The 21002-nt window shown below is 37.2% G+C and overlaps 1 protein-coding gene across 1 annotated transcript in view; it reads left to right on the forward strand.

Moving 5' to 3' along the window:
* Positions 1–21002, forward strand: part of AGBL3 (AGBL carboxypeptidase 3) — a 95736-nt gene that overhangs the window by 55110 nt on the left and 19624 nt on the right. Inside the window, 2 exon segments of the mRNA XM_079931956.1 lie at positions 9719–9899; positions 16779–16854. Coding sequence (XP_079788082.1) covers positions 9719–9899; positions 16779–16854 — 257 coding nt within the window.

Consider the following 21002-nt stretch of genomic DNA (forward strand, 5'->3'; position numbering starts at 1 on the left):
TGCTGAGCGCAGGCTCAGCGGCCATGGCTCATGGGCCTAGCCGCTCCACGGCATGTGGGATCTTCCCAGACTGGGGTACGAACTCATGTCCCCTGCATCAGCAGGCAGACTCTCAACCACTGCGCCACCAGGAAAGCCCTATTTGTGTTCTTTTTGATGATAGCCATTCTGAGAGGTGTGAGGTGATATCTCATTGTGGTTTTGATTTGCATTTCCCTAATGATTAGCAGTGTTGAGCATCTTTTCATGTACCTGTTGGCCATCTGCATTTTCTCTTTGGAAAAATGTCTCTTTAGTTCTTCTGCCCATTTTTTAATTGGGTGGTATGGATTTTTGTTTGCTTGTTTGTTCTTTTTCTTTCTTTTTTGGTTGTGTGGCATGTGGGATCTTAGTTCCCTGACCAGGGATCAAGCCCGTGCCCGCTGTGGTAGAAGTGTGGAGTCTTAACCACTGGGCCACCAGGGAAGTCCTGGGTTGTTTTTTTGATGTTGAGTCATATGAGCGGTTTATATATGTTGGATGTTAACCCCTTATCAATCATATCATTTGCAAATAGTTTCTCCCATTCAGTAGGCTTTTTGTTTCGTTTATGGTTTCCTTTGCTGTGCAAAAGATTTTAAGTTTAAATAGGTCCCATTTGTTTATTTTTGCTTTTATTTCCTTTGCTTTAAAAGATAGATCCAAAAAAATATTGCTACAATTCATGTCAGTGTTCTGCCTATGTTTTCCTCTACGAGTTTTATGGTTTCCAGTCTTACATTTAGGTCTCTAATCCATTTTGACTTTATTTTTGTATATGGTATTAGTGAATGTTCTAATTTCATTCTTTTACATGTAGCTGTACAGTTTTCCCACCCCCACTTGGTGAAGAGATTCTTTTCTCCATTGTATATTCTTGCCTCCTTTGTCATAGATTAATTGAGCATAAGTGTGTGGGTTTATTTCTGGGCTCTCTATTCTGTTCCATTGATGTTTGTTTATTTTTGTGCTAGTACCATACTGTTTTGATTAATGTGGCTTTGTAGTATAGTCTGAAGTCAGGGAGTGTGATTCCTCCAGCTCTGTTCTTTCTCAAGATTGTTTTGGCTGTTGGGTTTTTCATGTTTCCATATAAATTTTTAAAATATTTGTTCTAGTTCTGTGAAAAATGCCATTGGTATTTTGATAGGGATTGCATTGAATCTGTAGATTGCCTTGATCTTTCCATCTGTTTGTGTCATGAAGACAAATTTTCAAAAGCCCTGAAGGTGACTAAGAGATCATCAGGGCCATTAACACTAGGTTTTAACAGGGCAGACGGCTTCCAATAGAGGCCATGGAGGTGAGTCGCCTGGAGCTGTGCACTGTGGTGTGGGCAGAGTCCGGACAGAGAGCCAGGCATGAGTAGCACCCTGCCAAGCTGTTGGCGTGCTGTTGCCACCCTAGTGGGTCCAGAAGGCAGAGCACTGGGACAAGAGGATTATTCTTGACCATTAAGATCTCATTGAATCTGCTTTACTAGGTTTTGAGCTTGCTTGGGACCCATTCCCCATCCTTCTTTCCTTTTTCTCCCTTTTGCAATGGGAATGTCTTAGCCTATGCCTGTCCCACAGTTGTATTTTGGAAGCACATAACTTGATTGGTTTCATGGGTTCACAACTGGACAGGAAATTTACCTCAGGATGAATCATATTTTGAGTCTCATCCATATCTGATTTAGATGTTATTGAGATAAGACTTTGGAGTTTAGAGTTGATGCTGGAATTAGTTAAGACGTTAGGGGTTGCTGGGATGGGATGAATGAATTTTGCATGTGAGAATGACATGAATCTGAGGGGATTAGGGGTGGAATGCTATGGTCTAGATATTTCTGTCCCCCAAAGTCATATGTTGAAATTATAATGCCCCATATTATGGTACAAGAAGGTGGGGCCTTTGGGAGGTGATTATGTCATGAGGGCAGAGCCCTCTGAATGGGATTAGTGCCTTATAAAAGAGGCTCCAGAGAGATCCCTAGCCCCTTCTGCCTTGTGAGGATACAACAAGCAGCTGCAACCCAAAAGAAAGCTCTCATCTGACCATACTGGCACCCTCATCTCAACCTTCCAGCCTCCAGAACTATGAGAAATATATGTCCCTTATTTATTAGCCACACAGTTGGAGGTATTTTGTTATAACAGGTGAATGGACCAAGACAGATGTTGTATTCATTTTCTATTGCTGAGTAACTAATTACCCCAAATTTTAGCAGCTTTAAACAAAAAACGTTTATTATCACATAGTTCCTGTGGGTCCGGAATCCAGGAGTGGCTTATCTGGGTTCCTTTATCTAAGGTCTCTGAAAAGACTGCAGTGAAGGTAGCCTAATCTCAGAAGCAGAATCCCATTACTTTTGCCATATACCATTCAGTAGAAGTCAGTCACTAGGTTTAGCCCAGTGACCTAGGATTACAGAAGGGTATGAATACTAAAAGATGGGGGTCATCAGAGGTCATCTTAGAGATTGTCTACCACAGATGTAAAAGCCATTACTTTGATTTGACATTTGCCTCAAGGCTATGTTGAAGCCAACCTACAAATTCTAGAATTTGGGGCTGTTTTCCCTCTCAATTCAGTTTTTTATCCACATTTTTTGAGCTGATTTCTTTCTTGTAGCACACCTTATCAAATAAAGCTAGCAACAACCAACTCACAGTCTAAACTTCCTGCCTCAAAATCTCTTTGCCCAATGACTCAGTTCTGTTATGTACATTTTCTGTCTTTCACACTGTCACAGAAGATAGTTTTACTAAATGTATCACCTCTACATAACTTGTGTCACTATTTTTCTAGGTTCCTATAACCACCTGTTGTTATTCAGTCACAAAGCCAATGACTGCCACATAATTTAGGTTTTTATTAGGACAGCATTCTATTTCTAGGTATCAGTTTCAACACTATTCATATTTTATTCATTAAAACAAAATTCTCAGAATCTCAGTAGCTTATAATAGCAAATACCTATTTTCCTGTTCATGGATCATCTATGGCTCTACTGGGCTAATAGGAGGTCAGTTGAACTTATATCCAGACTGTGGGTTGTTTCAGATCTATTCTACATTTCTTCCTCCCCCCACCCCAAGACCAGCAGCCAGTTAGGGTACGTTCTGCTCATGGTAAATCACAAGAGTTCAGGAGGGCACGCCAAACCATGAAAGTATGTTTAAAGTCCCTGTTTCTCATTCCACTGGCTAAATCAAGTCATATATCCAAATCTAACATAATGGAATAGGAAGGGTAAAAATTTGGGAACAATCCAGGGGGATCTATTCCCGGGGTAGGTACTAGAAGTGCAAAGGCCATGAGAAAGGAGTATGTCTGTCATCTTCTAGGAAGACCAAGGAGGCTAATTTGGGTAGAGAAGACTGAAAAAGGAGAACAGTGGTAAGAGATAAAGTGAGATAGGTGTTGGAAGTTGAGGGGGACAAATCATGTAAAACCTGGCTTAGGACTTCACTTTTTACTCTAAGTGAGTCTGGAGAGTTTTGGTCAGAGGAGTGACATGATGTGCTTTAAGTGTCAGCAAGGTCACTTTGGGTGTTGTTTTGAGAGTAGAATGATGAACCACAAGGGGAGACCATTTAAGGGGCTACTGCAGTTATCCAGGCAAGAAAAAGTGGTGGCTGGACCAAGGTGGTAGCCGTAGAGAGGATGAGAAGTGATCAGATTTTAGATATATCTGACAGAGTCTAGAGAATTTGCTGATGGCTTGGGTGTGAGTTTGAACAATAAAAAGGAGAGCTAGAGGTCTCCAGAATTCTAGACCTGAGCAACTGAAGATGGAGCTTCCACTTACTGACATGGGGACTATTTTCTTCTCTTCCTACTAAATCATGTTCTGAAGGTATGTATCAGGACTCCATCCATTGCAAGGAACAAAAAACTCTTCAAAAAAAATGGCTTAGCTGGGGTCTCCTGGTGGCGCAGTGGTTGAGAGTCCACCTGCCGATGCAGGGGACACGGGTTTGTGCCCCGGTCCGGGAAGATCCCACATGCCGCGGAGCGGCTGGGCCTGTGAGCCATGGCTGCTGAGCCTGCACATCCGGAGCCTGTGCTCCGCAACGGGAGAGGCCACAACAGTGAGAGGCCCACGTACCGCAAATTAAAAAAAAAAAAAAGGCTTAGCTGAAAGGGGAATTGGTTGGCTTAGTAAGGGAAAAAGTCTAGGGATGACACTGGCTTTAGCCATGGCTTAAATAAGGGGCTCAAAGGATATCACTAGGATTCGAAGTTTTTTCCCCATTTTAATGTCATTTCTGCCTCTTCTGGGTTGGTTCCATTCTCAAACTCTCCTCTCTTGCTGGCGAAATGGAATTCCAGCCTCACATTCTCACAACTGTAAGTCTGGTAGATACCCTCTTTTCCAGTAGCCCCCTCAAAAACATAGAGTTTGATTCTTTTATTGTAGTAAAAATACACATAACATTTACCATCTTAGCCATTTTTAAGTGTACACTTCAGTGGTATTAAGTACATTCACATTGTTGTACAACCATCACCACCATCCCATAACTCCTGTCATCTTCAAAAACTGAAATTCTATACCCATTAATAACTCCCCATTCTCTGCCCCCCTGGCCCTTGGAAACCACTGTATACTTTCTTTCTTCATGATTTTGACTACACTAAGTACCTCATGTAAGTAGAATCATACAGTATTTGTCTTTTTGTGATTGGTTTATTTCATCTAGCATAATGTCCTCAAGGTTCATCCATGTTGTAGCATATTTCAGAATTTCTTTCCTTTATGAGGCTGAATAATATTCTATTGTACGTCTATACCACATTTTGCTAATCCATTCTTCCATCAATGGACACCAGGGTTGCTTTCACATTTTAGCTATTGAATTGAATAATGCTGCTATGTACATGATTGTACAGATGTCTCTTCAAGACGTTGCTTTTCATTCTCTTGGTTATATACCCTAAAATGAAATTGCTGGATCATATGGTAATTCTACTTTTAATTTTTTGAGGAACCTCCATACTGTTTTTCACAGCAGCTATACCATTTTACATTCCCATCAACAGTGCACACAGGCTCTGATTTTTCTACATGCTTGACAGCACTTGTTATTTTCTGGGTTTTTTTTTTTTTTTAAATAATGGCCATTCTAACAGGTGTGAGGTGATATCTCACTGTGGCTTTGATTTGCATTGCCCTAATGGTTAGTGATATTGAGCATCTATTTATATGCCTATTGGCCATTCATATATTTTCTTTGGAGAAATGTCTATTCAAGTCCTTGGCCCATTTCTGAATTGGTTTGTTTATTGTTGTTGTTGAGTTTTAGGAGTTCTTTATATATTCTGGACATTAATCCCTTATCAGGTATGTGATTTGCAAATATTTCTCCCATTCTGTATTTTGCCTTTTTACTCTCTGAATAGTGTCTGCGATGCACAAAATTTTTAAATTGTCATTAAGTTCAGTTTGTCTATTTTTCTTTTTTAAACCTTTGCCTTTAGTGTCATATCCAATATATCATTGACAAATCCAGTGTCATGAAGCTTTTGCTCTATGTTTTCTTCTAAGATATTTATTGTTTTAAGTATTACATTTAGGCCCTTGATCAATTTTGAGTTAATTTTTGTATAAGGTGCTAGGTAAGGGTCCAACTTCATTCTTTTGCAACTCGATATCCAGTTTTCCCAGCACGATTTGATGAAAGACTGTTCTTTCCCTGTTGAATATTTTAGCACCCTTGTCAAAAATCACTTGACCATATATGCAAAGATTTATTCATGGGCTCTCTATTCTGTCCATTAGTCTATATGTCTGTCTTCATACCAGTACCACATTGTCTTGATTACTGTAGAAATGTAGTAAGTTTTGAAATCAGGAAGTGTGAACCCTCTAATTTCCTTCTCCCTTTTCAAGATTATTTTGGCATTCAGAGTTCCTTGAGATTCCATATAAATTTTAGAATGAATTTTTCTATTTCTGCAAAAAATATCATTGGGATTTTGCTAGGGATTGCATTGAATCCATAGATTGCTTTGGGCAGTATTGGCATTTTAATAATATTAATAAGTCTTCTAATCCATGAACAAGGGATGTGTTTATATTTATTTATGTCTTCTTTAATTTCTTTCAGCAATGTTTTGTAGTTTCCGTTACACAGTTCTTTCACCTCCTTGGTTAATTCCTAACTATTCTATTCATTTTGATGTTCTTATACATGGAATTGTTTTTGTAATTTCCTTTCTTATCTTTCATTATTTGTTTATAGAAATGCAACTGTTTTTGTGTGTTGAGTTTGTATCCTGATACTTTGCTGAATTAATGTATCAGTTCAAACAGGTTTTTTGTGGACTCTAGGGTTTTTAAATATATCATCTGCAAACAGAGATCATTTTACTTCTTCCTTTCCAATTTGGATGCCTTTTATTTCTTCTTCTTGCTTAATTGCTAGGGCTTGAACTTCCAATACTATGTTGAATGGAAGTGATGAAAGCAGACACCCTAGCCTTGTTCCTGATCTTAGAGGAGGTGCTTTTTGGTCTTTCACCATTGAGTGTGATGTTTGCTGTAGGTTTTTTATAGATGGCTTTTATTATGGTGAGATAGTTTCCTTCTATGCCTAGTTTGTTGAGTTTTTTTAAATCATGAAAGGGTATTGAGTTTTGTCAGATGCCTTTTCTGCATTAATTGAGATGGTCATGTGTTTTTTTCCTCTATTCTATTGATTTGGTGTATTACATTGATCAATTTTCATATGTTAAAACTATCCTTGCATTCCAGATATAAATCCTATTTGGTCATGGTGTAAATCCTTTTAATATGCTGCTGAATTTGGTTTGCTATTATTTTGTTGAGGATTTTTGCATCAGTGTTCATAAGGGATATTGGTCTATAATTTTCTTGTAGTGTCTTTTTCTGGCTTTTGTATCACAGTAATGCTGGCCTTACAGAGTGAGTTAGGAAATGTTCCTTCCTCTTCAGTTTTTTGGAAAAGTTTGAGAAAGATCAGCATTAGTTTTTTAAATATTTGGTGGAATTCACCCAAGAAACTGTCAGGTCCAGGGCTTTATTTTTGGTTGGGAGAATTTTCATTACTGATTCAATCTCCTCAACTAGTTATATATAGGTCTACTCATATTTTCTATTTCTGCATAAGATAGTCTTGGTAAATTCTGTGTTTCTAGTAATTTGTCCATTTCATCTAGGTTATCTAATTTATTGGCATACACTTGTTTGCAATACTCTTATAATCCTTTCTATTTCTGTAGAATTGGTAGTAATATCTCTACTTTCATTTCTGATTTTAGTAATTTAACTTTTTTCTTAGTCCATTTAGCTAAAGGTTTGTCAATTTTGTTGATCTTTTCAAAGAATTAACTTTTGGTTTCATTGATTTTCTCTAGTTTTTCTATTTCATTTATCTCTGCTCTAATCCTTATTACTTCCTTCCTCTTCTGTCTGTGGATTTAATTTTTTCTTCTTTTTCTAGTTCCTTAAGTTTAAAGTTAGGTTACTGACTTGAGATCTTTAGTTTTTGAATGTGTTTATAGTTATAAATTTCCCCCTTAGCATTACTTTCACTGTGTCCCATAAATTTTGCTCTGTTGTGTTTTCATTTTCATTCAACTCTCTAAGTATTTCCTAGTTTCTCTTGTGACTTCTTTGATTCATTGACTGTTTAAAAGTGTGTGTATAATTTCCACAATTTTTTGAACATTTTATTTTTCCTTTTGTTATTTCTAACTTTATTCCATTGTGGTAAGAAAAGATACTTTGTATGATATCTATCTTTTAAAATCTATTAAAACTTAATTGGTGGTCTAACATATGTTCTGTCCTGGAAAATGTCCTATATATGCACTTGAGAAGAATGTGTGTTCTATTTTTGGGTGGTGTTCTGTATATGTCTGTTAAGTTTCAATGGCTCATTGTGTTAAGTCCTTTTTCCTTATATACCTTCTGTCTGACTGGTCTCCCTATTGTAAGTGGCGTATTGAAGTCTCCTATTATATTGTAGAACTGTCTATTTCTCCCTTCAATTCGGTCAGTTTTTGCTTCATACATTTTGATGGTCTGTCATTAGGTATGTAAATGTTTATAATTAATTGTTATGTCTTCTTGCTGTATTGAATCTTTTAACATATCCTTTTTAAAGTAGTTTCTAGTAACATTTTTAAATTTAAACTCTATTTTGTCTAATAGAGCCACTCCTGCCCTCTTTTGGTTACTATTTGCATAGAATATCTCTTTCCTTCCTTTCACTTTCAACCAGTTTGTGTCTTTGGATCTCAGTGAGTCTTTTATAGACTGAATATAGTTGGATCGTGTGTTTTTTATCCATTCTGACAGTGTCTGTCTTCTGATTGGAAAGTTTAATCCATTTACAATGAAAATAATTACTGATAAAAAGAGACTCCTGTCTCTGTGCTGTTTTCTATATGCCTTAGAGTATTTTTGTCCGTCATTTCCTGCATTCCTGTCTTCTTTTGTGTTTAGTTGATTTTTTGTGGTGAAATGTTTAAATTCCTTTCTTACTTCCTTTTGTGTATATTCTATAGGCGTTTCTTTGTTGTCACCAGGGGGATTACATTTAATATCCTGAAGTTATAACACTCTAATTTGATACAGCTTAACTTCAAAACATACATACAAAAACTCTGTTCCTTTACAGCTGCACTCCCAGGCTTTCAGTTGTATATGTCACCAAATTACGTAGTTATATGTTGTGGGCCCAAAAACATAAACTAATAATTCTTTAAGTGTATTAGTCTCTTAAATTATGTAATAAATAAGGTTTAGAGTTACAGACCAAAGTGACAGTAGTCTAATACTAATTTTATACTAATAAATGCTATTTTTTCTTTAAATGTTTTTCTCTTAAATCATGTAGACAACAAAAAATTCAGTTTGAAACTATTGTTACAATAGTACTTACTAGCTTTTATAATTTCCCGTGTATTTAACTTCACTGAGACCTTTATTTTTCTCTACAGCTTCAATTTACTATCATTTCACCTTGCAGAAATCCCTTGGGCATTTCTTTCAAGGCATGTCAAATGGTCACAAACTCCCTCAGCTTTTGTTCATCTGGAAATGTCTTTAATTCCTACCTAACTTTTGAAGGACAGTTCTGCTGTTTTTTGGGTTTCTTCCCTATTTTGCACTGTGTTCTGGCTTCCAAAGTTTCTGATGAGAAATCTGGTAATGATCTTATTGAGGATCCCTTGCATGTAATAATTTGCTTCTCTCTTAATGCTGTCAAAAGTCTCTCTTTGACTTTGAAAGTTTATGTGACTTACTGTGGGTTTTTAAATTTCATCTTACTTGGAGTTCACTGAGCTTCTTTGATATTTACCTTCCTGTCTTTCATCAAATTTGGGACGTTTTCAGGCATTATTTCTTTACTCCTTGGCATTTGTGGGTTGCTGACTTCTCCAGCTCTAAGGCTGGTATGCATGAGGCAAAAAGAAAACACATGAAACTACTCACCATCATGCTCCTCTTCCGCTGCTGAAGTCCCTCATCATCTGCCTTCTTCTTTCCACCTTTTAGAGCCTCTTGTGTGTATTTGGTCTGTAATACCCAGGGTATTAGTTGTACTTAGTGGAAAGAAGAGGACGAGTACTTCATCTTCCTAGAAGTGGAAGTCTTAAGATAGTTTTATGTCTGCATACATACATACTATCTTTGATATATTGATTAAATAATGATTTTAAATATGATTCTCTTACCTAGATAAAAAACAAGAAAAAACATCTGAAAACAAAGAAGGAAAGAAACTCTACCACAGCAAGCCATCAGAGAAGAGCAAGAGGTAAATATTCATTGATATGGTTGTTAACAGTCGTTGAAAAAAAAACAAGAATGGCAAATTATTTCCTCTTATACCCAGGAAGACGTCATGATTTTTCCCCAGGTAAAATTAATGATTAAAATTTTGCTCATATTATTTACTGTTTATAAAAATACAAAAGAATCTTGACAGATGAGAGATGGGTCTTATTACGGTGCTATATTTAAATTTCACTTATACTTACCTTACTTGGAAAAGTATTTGAGGCATCTTACAAAGATGTATCCAGGAGAGCAAGAAGAAATAAATTAAAACTAAGAAAAATTAATGGGAAAACAAGAGTATAAAATAGATGGTACTGAGAGATTGCCTTCCATCATGATAGCATGAGGATCTCTGCAAACCCACTCACCAGCAAAAATCAGAGAAAATTATTTTTTTAAAAAAACAAAAATTTAAAGTTTCTGGAAATGGTCCTAAGGGCATACAGCAAATGAAAAATCATCTGTTCGGGAAAATCTACTAAAATTGGGTACAAACAAAAAAACAACCAAAAGGAAACCAGTGAGAGCCTGGGGTATTTGAATCAAGACTCTCCACACCCTGCCCCCCAGATTCCAGCTCAATGATACTCTACTCCAGGAGAGTGCAGCCAAGGACACAGGGTCCGCTTTCCCCACAGATGCCAGCCAGAGGGCTATCTTCCCAGGAAGGGCAGGGCTTGCACATTTCTTATCCTGTCTCCAGCTGCCTGCTGTTGAAGTGAAGTTCCAGGTAAGTGCAGTCAGGAGGTGGGGGCTCCCTTCTTTCTACGCAGACCCCACTCTTGAAAAGAAGGCTCCACGCTTTGTGCGCTACATCACTGAAAATATTTTGGTCCTAATCACCCGTCTTGGATTGTAAGGTGTTGGTTCCACACTGGAAGAGGCAAATAGAGAAGACCTGAGGCTCCTGCCCTCCTTCCACCTACATCTTAGCTCCTAAAGTGGGGTACCACTGAGAGAAGAGTGCCACTGTCCCCACTCTCAGCTCCAGAGACACATCAGAAATTTTGCATAAGTGCATTAAGATGGCAGAGTAGGAGGATGTGGAGCTCACTTTCCCTCAAAAACACATCTATATGTGGCACAGTTCTCACAGCAAACTAACTGGAAACTGGCAAAAGATCTCATACAACCAAAGCTGCAAGAAACATCCCCATGTCATTGGGTACGATGGGAAAAAAAAGGCATCAAGACACAAGACGCCCCTGGGAGGTATCTGTGAAGGAGGGAGGGTCCACACAGGCAGGCCCTCACCCTGGGAACCCCATGACTGCTAGGAACTCCACCAGGACATACAGAGGGACTGGAGGGGCCTGGACTCTGATCTCAAGCCGTGTACATGTGCTGGCTTGCTATCAGTCAGGGCAGAAAGAGACTAGAGCTGATGGCTGCCACTTCATCACACTTCCCAGCCTGAAGCACATGCCAGGTGGGGCAGCTAGTATGTGCAGTGGCTAGGCACTGAATCTCGGGTTTGTGTGCCCTGGGAGTGAACTCAATCTAGCTGCACAGAGACAGCCCAGAGCGTCTGGGGTGTGGCCCAGGCCAAACCTCAGAGCCCATTGTCAGTACCTGCACTGCAGAGCACAAGTCTGCCATTGGAGCCCATCATCAGCACATGCACGGTGGGACACAGGTACGGTGGCACCGGACTTCGTTGGCATACATACCACGTGGCATCACAGAATCGCATGTCTCTGGCAGACAGCCCCTGGGGAGGAATACACAGTGGTTCCTTTCCCTGTGAGAGTGCTCTGGTTCTTCCCGCCTCACACCCCAGCTTGGAGCTGGATTGTGGGTGGACAGGTCCTGGGAGAGCAGCCCCAGGCAGCAGCACAATGACCTCAATTCCTGCAGCCACAACACCCCAGCTCCCAGCACCAGCCTAGCACTAGGTCTGGGATAAACACAACAGAGAAACGGACAAGACCTTGGGCTGCTTCTGGGAAGAACTGTGGATGCCTTCAGTGGTGGCACATAGGTCTGCTATGACTACATGGGCCTCACTTGCTTCGGCACTCACCTTTTGCAACAGAGCACGTACTTAAGGGCAACAGAGTCTTACTGAGCCCAACTTTCAGGGCTTCTACTCCAACAACCGGGGAGCAGACCCCACCCCCAGCAAGGCTCTGACAGCCACAGAGCAAAGAGGAGGCCCCACCCAAAATCCAGTGCAGGCTCTGGACAACACACCACCAATCCCATCCCCTATCAAGGGGATAATGGCCAGCATACTCTGAAAACTAGCCCTCACACCAAAAATATTGAACTCACACATTCTATACAGGGACACTCTCACATAAAAGCACCCCTTCAAGACAACAGTAGCTGTTTCTCCTAAATTCAGAGACAGAGAAAGTTAAGTAAAATGAAAAAGAAGGAGAGGAACTGTTCCCAATTAAAAAAATAAGAGATATCCCCTGAATAAACAAATCATGAAACAGACCTCAGTGGTCTATTACACCCTGAGTTCAAACAGGAGTTAATAAAAATGCTAAAGGAATTAAGAAAGATTATCAACAGAAAGGCAGATCACTGTAACAAGGATCTAGAAACTATAAAAAGGAACCAATCAAAATTAGACAAGTCAATTGCCAAGATAAAAACCAATCTACAAGCAATGAATAGCAAACTAAGTGCCACAGAAGAATGAACAACTGATCTGGAAGACAGAATAATGGAAATCAGTCAGAACAGCAGACAGAAAGACAAATGAAAACAGAAAAGTGAAAGCAATATACGAGATCTATGGGATAACATAAAGCATGCCAACCTACACATGATATTGGTTCCAGAAGGAGAAGAAAGAGAGAAGGGGATCGAAAATGTAATCTAAAGAAGGAAACGGATATCCAGGTACAGGAAGCACAGATGGTCCCAAAGAAGATGAACACAAACAGACCCACACCAAGACATATTGGAATTAAAATGGCAAAAGATAAAGAGAGGATTCTAAAGGCAGATAGAGAAAAGCAGTCAGTTACAAGGCAACCCCCATAAGACTATCAGCGTATTTCTCCGCAGAAACTGTGCAGGTCAGAAGGCAGTGGCATGATATATTCAAAGTCCTGAAAGAGAAAACCCTGCCCCCTGGGATACTCTACCCAGCAAGATTATAATTTAGACCAGGAGGAGAGAGAAAGAATTTCTCAGACAAGCAAAAACTAAAAGAATACAGCAATACTAAGCCTAACCTAAAAGAAATATTGAAAGGTCTTCTCTAGATAGAAAAGAAGCAAGTATCTATAGGAAAGGGAAAATCACAATAGGAAAGGCAAATACATAAAAGGATTGAAGATCACTTAAGTCAGTACATAGATTAAAAAACAATCCAAAAAATTGTAAAAATGATTAAAACTACAATTAACAGTAAAAGGATAAGGATGTAAAATAGGACATCAAAATCACAAAATGTAGGGAATGGGAGTATAATAATGAAGATCTTTTAGAATGTGTTTGAACTTGTATGACTATCAGTCTAAAGCAAGTAGATATGGTTAACATACTTGAAAACCAGGGTAACCAAACATCAAAAAGGTACAGTAGAGTCACAGAAACCCAAAAGAAAGGAACTCAAGCATAATACAAAAGAAATCCGTCAAACCACAAAAGGGAAAACAAAAAAGAAATGAACGGAGAAGTACAAAAACTGGAAAAAAAGGTTTAAAATGGCAATAAGTACATACCTATCAATAATTACTTTAAATGTCAATGGACTAAATTCTTATCAAAAGACACAGAGTGGCAGATTGGATAAAAAAATCAAGAACCTACAATATGCGGCCCACAAGTACAATATGCTGCCTACAAGACTCACTTTAGGGCAAAAGACACACAGGTTGAAAGTGAGGGGATGGAAAAGGATATTTCATGCAAATGAAAACAATAAGAAAGCAGAGGTAGCAATACTCGTATCTGACAAAGTAGACTTTAAAACAAAGTAGTCTTTAAAACATAAAGACAGAGAAGGACATTATATAATGATAAAAGGAGCAATACAAGAAGAGGATATTACACTTGATAACATAAATGTACCCAATATAGGAGCACCTAAATACATAAATAGCAGCAGACATAAAGGAAAAGATTGACAGGAATACAATAATAGTAGGAGACTTTAACACCCCACTGACATCAATGGACAGATCTTCTAGACAGAAAATCAGTAAGGCAGCAGAGATGCTAAATGACACAACAGACCAAATATTTTTCCTTGGTCAGGGGAACCAGGTAAAACAGATAGCTCCTAATGTCTTCCCAAAATAAATGACTTAATGTGCAACAGATCCTGGAGAAATTCAAGCTTAACAGCATTCTCAGAAACAGTAGAAGTAGAGTAAAAGGCAATTCGGAGAAGATTGGTAGATCCATTGGAGAAACAGGCTAAACTTGTAGGCTGGCTAGTTCACCAGAGAGAACTGCAGGGAGGGGAACAGCTGGGAGGAGTCTGAGGTGGCATCAGAACAAATCTGAAACCCCTACCTGGGAAACTGTTCCTTTGGAGCCCAAATTTGATTGGATTAGTCTGTAGGGCAATTTATGCCCCAGGGCACTGTTGAAAACAATAGATCTATTAGCCAGAAATTAGTGGAATTTAACAGCAGGGTGTGTGATCAGGGAAGGTGTCAAAGACAACCCTGCCAAAACCACTGCCTTCCCAGAGAGAGTGGGGCACAACCAAGTCTGCACCCCTCAGGGAGCAAATTAGAGGTTTAACACTTCAGGGGGTAATGGACTTCGCTAAAATACACCAGCCAGTCACTAAAGAAACAAATACATACATAACAATAAATAGCTCCAGAAGGTATGGAAGGGGTAGCAGGGAAAGATTAGTACCCAGAGTTCAACAGAATTGTCTAGTTGGGAAATAAGCCTGACAAACACAGACGAAGGACAACATCCCTAGTTGATGCGATCCAAAAAATCATCCTTGGAGCCAATCAATCAATCTTTCAAGCATCTGTTACCTGCAGAGAGCCCAGAAGTTGAAGACCTGAGTACCAGACTTAGAAGATTTCTACTCAGATGTTTCTGGAGTTTAATAACAGTGATCCAGTGGGAAATTTAAAGTTAGCAGTCACAAGTTCATTCAGCAGATACTGAGCACCAAATACACTGTCATCTGCTAAATGTGGATTGAATTAACGGAATCTAATTTCCCAAGAACTTCTGAAATTTTTTCTCTTTTCCTCCTTTATTATTTACTAATAATCTTTGGCAGAAAGAGTGAACAGTATCATCTTAACTGAGGTTAATGCCTGAGGTCAACTTAAGTTCATGCTCTTGAACTATTTCTTACTTTAAATGATTGCTTGTTATCAGTATATCCCTAAAAAAAATTAGAGTATTTTAGTTAACTTTATTTCCTACCAGGACACTTTCAATAATTCATTTTGCAGACTTTAAGCAAAAACAAATAATTATAGATTACTGTGATTAGAATTTATAGATCACATTCATAAGGACACTGGCCTGGTGATTTTCTATGAGATAAATATAATAGTTTATTATGGTTCATAGCATTATTTCAATCAAAGGAAGAGGGCTAAAAAATGACATCAAGAGTTCGTTGAATGGGCTTCCCTGGTGGCGCAGTGGTTGAGGGTCTGCCTGCCGATGAAGGGGACACGGGTTCATGCCCCGGTCCGGGAGGATCCCGCATGCTGCGGAGCGGCTGGGCCCGTGAGCCATGGCCGCTGAGCCTGTGCTCCGCAACGGGAGGGGGCCACGGCAGTAGGAGGCCCGCGTACCGCAGGAAAAAAAAAAAAAAAAGAGTTCATTGAATCAAGTCTTATTACAAGTGAATTTTTTTCAGCCTAATTTCACCCCTTGTCTCTCCAAATTCTTTATAATGATTATATAATATTGCTACTTTTAACTTTGTGTAATTTTTTCTAGAATATTTCCTTTGCTCTCTCCCTTTAACAATCAAGTTTTGATTTTTACAGTTTCCTCCCATTTTTATCCTGATTATGTCAATTTTTTTTTTTTTGCTGCCATTCAATTTTATCTAAAAAGGATTTTAGCTTTTAACTATTTCATAGTCTACTTTTTATCATGAGTTGGTATGCATTACATCTTGGCAAAATGTTTTCAGTTCTTTTCTCAGGCCCTTTTGGGAAATTCTTTCTAATATCCACATAGCACAGATGCAGAAACAAAAGCTGGGAATCATTTAAAATGTTTTCACAATCACATAATGATTTGTAGACTACTCAAGATTAGCAGTCATAATTCTGCGGTGTTTTGTGTCTCTTTTAATCCAACTGGGTCATATTGGCAAGTATCTCCTCTCAAGGTAGACAGCAATGTCATGTGTATGATCTTTCTTACTCTGAACTTTTTTACAAGCTACAAGAAAATACTTTTTCAACTTTTCTATATAAACATAGTTTTGTAATTGCTTATACCTTTTCATACAGTTTTATATAGTTTCACTCATTTCACGCTTATCTTGCTACATCTTTATTCTTCTCATTAAGTGAGATTATAAGCATATATTTTTGTCCCTTTCTCATCATAAATAAGTTCTATATGAAGTAAAAAATTTTTTAAACTCCCTTTAATGCCAAAATACAATATTAATACTTTCTTCTATCATTGTTGTAGAAGAAAAGTAGTGTTGCGAAAGACAGTAAAAGGCTCTGATTTAAAAGATTATTTTTGTCCATTCTAAATCTATGAGGATAAAATGAGAAATGTTGAAAATTACGATAAATCATATAAAATATACGTCATTTGCATGTTTATAATATAGTACTGCCTTCCTTCTGGTTCTGTGTTCCATTAGGTTTGTGAAAAAGGAAATTTAGTTCAAAGACACAAGAATCAAATTCTGATGTGACAGGGAATGTTCTGCTTTTACCCTCTGACAAACAATTAATTCATTTCCTCAACAAACACTTTTTTGTGCTACAGCTTTGAGGTTATCACCGTGCTTTGCATTTCTTATTCCCAGGAACTCATCTTTTAATAGGAGGAGACAAACAAGTTAAGCGCGGTGTTACAGGTGCAATGCCTATAGTCTGCACAGGGTAAGGGAGCACAGAGAAAGGAGTGGTCAGTTAGACTGGAGGGTTGGATTGAGTGGTCCCTGTACTTGAGAGATATCGCCAATTTGAAAGATTTTTCCCAAAACAGAATATAGGGATTTTATGTTTTAAAAAACATCTTGGTCCTTTTGTGATGAGCCAGGAGAGAAATTAAATTTTGGATTATTCATTTGCTTCTGTAGGAATCTGCTAAGTCTAACATAAATCTCTGAATCTCTAACATTTCTGGTATATTTTTTTCTTAATTTTTATCTCATTATCTTTATTTGAGGTCCTTTGAAATATATTCATAAAATTTAAACAATATTTTAATTTTGTCTAAAATACTTCTTTAATTTTATGTGTGTATATATTAATTTTTATACATTTATACCACACTTATTTTCAAAGAGAATTTCAGGTAACTTAATTAAAAGTATATATACAAGTACATAAATCCACTTAGTTTATGATACAGCAGGCTAATTAAAAATAGAAATGGAAGTAAGAACCACACCTAGGAAACGAGAGAATTTTATTATAATTAAGATGGTTACTTCATTGAACTTTAAATTATTCTTTCTCATAGTGATCAGCCAAGCAAATCAGTCACTTTTTATATGTAACTTTTATATATTCTTCTGTTAAATTTAATGTCAGAAATTAAAGAACACATTTTAGAATCCTTATTTTAGACTTTTTTCTATATATGTGTATAGAAATTGTGTATAGAAATTAATTAATGTTAATTAATCACAGGTTATTAATTAATCTTCAGGGTTTTTGGCAACCTATGTTTTCATTTAAAAGTACAGGATATTATTAACTTCTTTACATGTTAGTAAATGGTGGCAAAGTATTCCATTGTATTAGTGAACCTTTATTTAGCCACCCCCATTGTTAAACATTTTTTTCTGTTGTAAACAACAATGAAGATGTTTAACTCCCTATTTGTGTATATTCTTAATTATTTATTTATAATAGATTCCTAAAAAGGAACTGCTGACCCAAAGAGTATGAACATTTTTTAGACCTTACTATAAATAGCAAAAATGCAACAAAAATCATATAAGATTTGAGAACTGTTTGTATTAATTTCATTCAGCTAAACTACTATTTACATATTATCTGCTAGCATTTTTCATTTAGAAAAAGATAAAAATATGAAATGTAAAAGAGTCAATGAACTATTTTCATGCTTACACTAATGAACTTTTACCATCTTTTCTAGATACAAGGCCAGATATATCAGATGACTGTACATTTGATTATTTCAGAAGACAGTTCCCTAATCAAGGTTTGTGAATAAGATGGGAATATAGACAGTAATGTGTGGTCACCTATCATCTGAATGTAAGCTATTTAATATGTATCTGGTCAAGATTTACACATAAGAAACTAGAAGATTATCTTCAAATCGGACAGCCAAAGAACAATTCACCTTCCCAGAAATTCTGAATCTCAAATTTTTATTTTTCTCTCTAACTCTAGAAATATAAAAGACAGTAGAACTTCCTTATATGTCAACTTGATGTCTTGTAATTTTACTGAGTCGAAAAAAAAATATTTTGAAAAATATTATTTTCAAAAAAATATTATTCATCTCATTGTCTAATCTTTTCATTCCCATCTCATTGAATCTCAAAGCAGAGAGAAACCCTGAGAGCACCCTACTCTCACCTCCTACTGATGACAGGACCCAGGCGCATCCAACTTTTGATTGACTACACTTGGTGACAAGTAGTTTACCAAATTGTAGTCACTTCATTCCATTGTTAGAGAGCAATGTTCTTTTTATGTTGAGTTAAAACCATATGTCCCTGTAAATTTAATTCACCTCTTTAATAATACAAAGCAAAAAAGAATGAAAAGACCTTAAAGGTAAACATTTCTCATTTTCCCTAATTCTCCTTGAAATAATAAGAACAAATATAATGCCTCTTCCACATGACAGACCATAAATATTTTTTTAAAGCTATCATTTCCCTGACACTTTCCTTCCATTTCTTTCAGCCATCCATAATATGATTCCCTTTACTATTATATTTTACTGTTTTCTATCACTATTCAAGCTTGAATGAAACTGAACACAGTATTGCAGATGTCATCTAACTAGGACAGCCATTCCTTGGTATCTGTGGGGGACTGGTTCCAGGAACCCCACGGATAGCAAAATCTGAGGATGCTCAAGTCCCTTATATAAAATGGCGCAGTATTTGCATATAACCTATGCATATCCTTCAGTATCGCTAGATTACTTATAATACCTGTACAATGTAAATGCTATGTAAATAGTTGCCAGGGCACAGAAAATTCAAGATTTGCTTTTTGGAACTTCTTGGAATTTTTTTCCTACTATTTTTGATCCACAGTTGGTTGAATCCACAGATGCAGAACCCATTGATATGGAAGCCTGACTGTATACAATAAATTATCATTCTCATTTGCTTCTTTCTAGATACCAGATTTCCATTAATGCAGTCTAAGATTACATATGTTTTTTTGAAAATTATCCTAAAATATTGACATATTGGATTTACAAATACTCAAACCTATAAAGTTTTATTTTCATAGTGCCACTGCTAACTTACGTCTCCTCCATTCTCTACTTCTTCAATTTTGGTTTGATAGCTTGGTCCAGTGTACTGAGCCTTAAATTTATTCTTGTTAAACTAAGTCTTCTTAGATTCAGCCTTTCATGAACTTGATCTTGATTATGTCATATTGTTGTACTATATACACGTGTATATACCTTATACATATATACAATATATAAATACATATCCTATATCTGACCTCTTGTCAAAGCTTCAGCTTCTTTATCTGTTTATGTCTTCACTTAAATGTCCCTTATAGCCAAATTCAAATTCATCTAATCCCACATTGAATGCTGTTCCTTCTGTATTCACTGTAACTTTGGTAGCAGTACTATCTACATAACTACCCAAGCTAGAAACCTAATAGTTATCTTTTTTCTTCTTTCACTTCCACCATTCATATCTAGATAGCCACTGAATCCAACTGATTTTACCACGTAATCCCTTTTGTCTCCACCTTAACTACCATCATTCTTTTCAGTGCTTATTTATCAGAAGCACTTTAGATTTCTAAGTGGTCTCCTTGCCACCAATATTGTCATCCTAATTCCACCTCTCATACTACCATAAAAGCAATCTATCAAAAACAGAAATCTGATTAATGCCACTACCTGAAGCCTTTCAGTAATTCCCAGTTTTCTAAAGTAATTCCCAGTTTTCTAACAGTGGTTGAAGTTGGCACAGTCCTGAGACTTCAATTTGTTCTAGGCTTTCTCTTTTCAATTTTTTTTCAACTTTTAATTTTTAAATAATTTCAAGAATAGTACAAAGAGCTATATCTATCTACCTACCTAGCTATATTTTCCCCCCAATCCATTTTTTGTAGACATAATGCTCCTTTATTCCTAAAGGGCTTCAGCATATATTTTCCAAGAACAAGAACATTCTCTTACATTAAAATAAGTAAATTCAACTTTGATACAATACTACTTTGTATCATACTGTAGTGAAATTTTGCCAAATGTACCAATGATGTCCTTTAGGGCACAACTTCTCCCTGATTGAGGCTCATGGATTGCATTTAATTGCCATATCCCTTTATTCTCTTTTAATTTGGAACATCTGCTCAGCCCTTCTTTGTCATTCACAGCACTGGCACTGTGAAGATTATGGGCCAGCAGTCTTATAGAATGTCTGGTTTTAAAATTTTAGAATTATCTGGGGAGTTTATGATAATCCCAGCTTTGAATTCTGGGTTGGCCTTTGCTGTCAACCCCCAAATCTGCATTTTTAATAAGGTACCATAGATAATTCTGATGTTGATGATCTGCTCTTTTCGACTCACCACATTGGGAACTATAGTGAGAGTCGGTGGGAGGCCAAGCATTTGGGACCTAGCCCATCCAACCCTTATTCATCCTGAGTAGCTTTCATGTACAATTTTTCTTCCAATACTGGTCTGTTACTTTAAAAACAACAAAAAAAATTTTTTGACAACCACTTGCTGCATCAGAGAAACCAATTCCCTAACATGACGTACAAGACTTCCAGTGAACTGGCCCCTGACTGCCTCTCCAGTTTTACCTCTTGCCATTCTCTGCCTTTTCCTTTACA

Source organism: Stenella coeruleoalba, assembly GCF_951394435.1.
Source record: "Stenella coeruleoalba genome assembly, chromosome: 9".
Classification (NCBI taxonomy): Eukaryota; Metazoa; Chordata; class Mammalia; order Artiodactyla; family Delphinidae; genus Stenella; species Stenella coeruleoalba.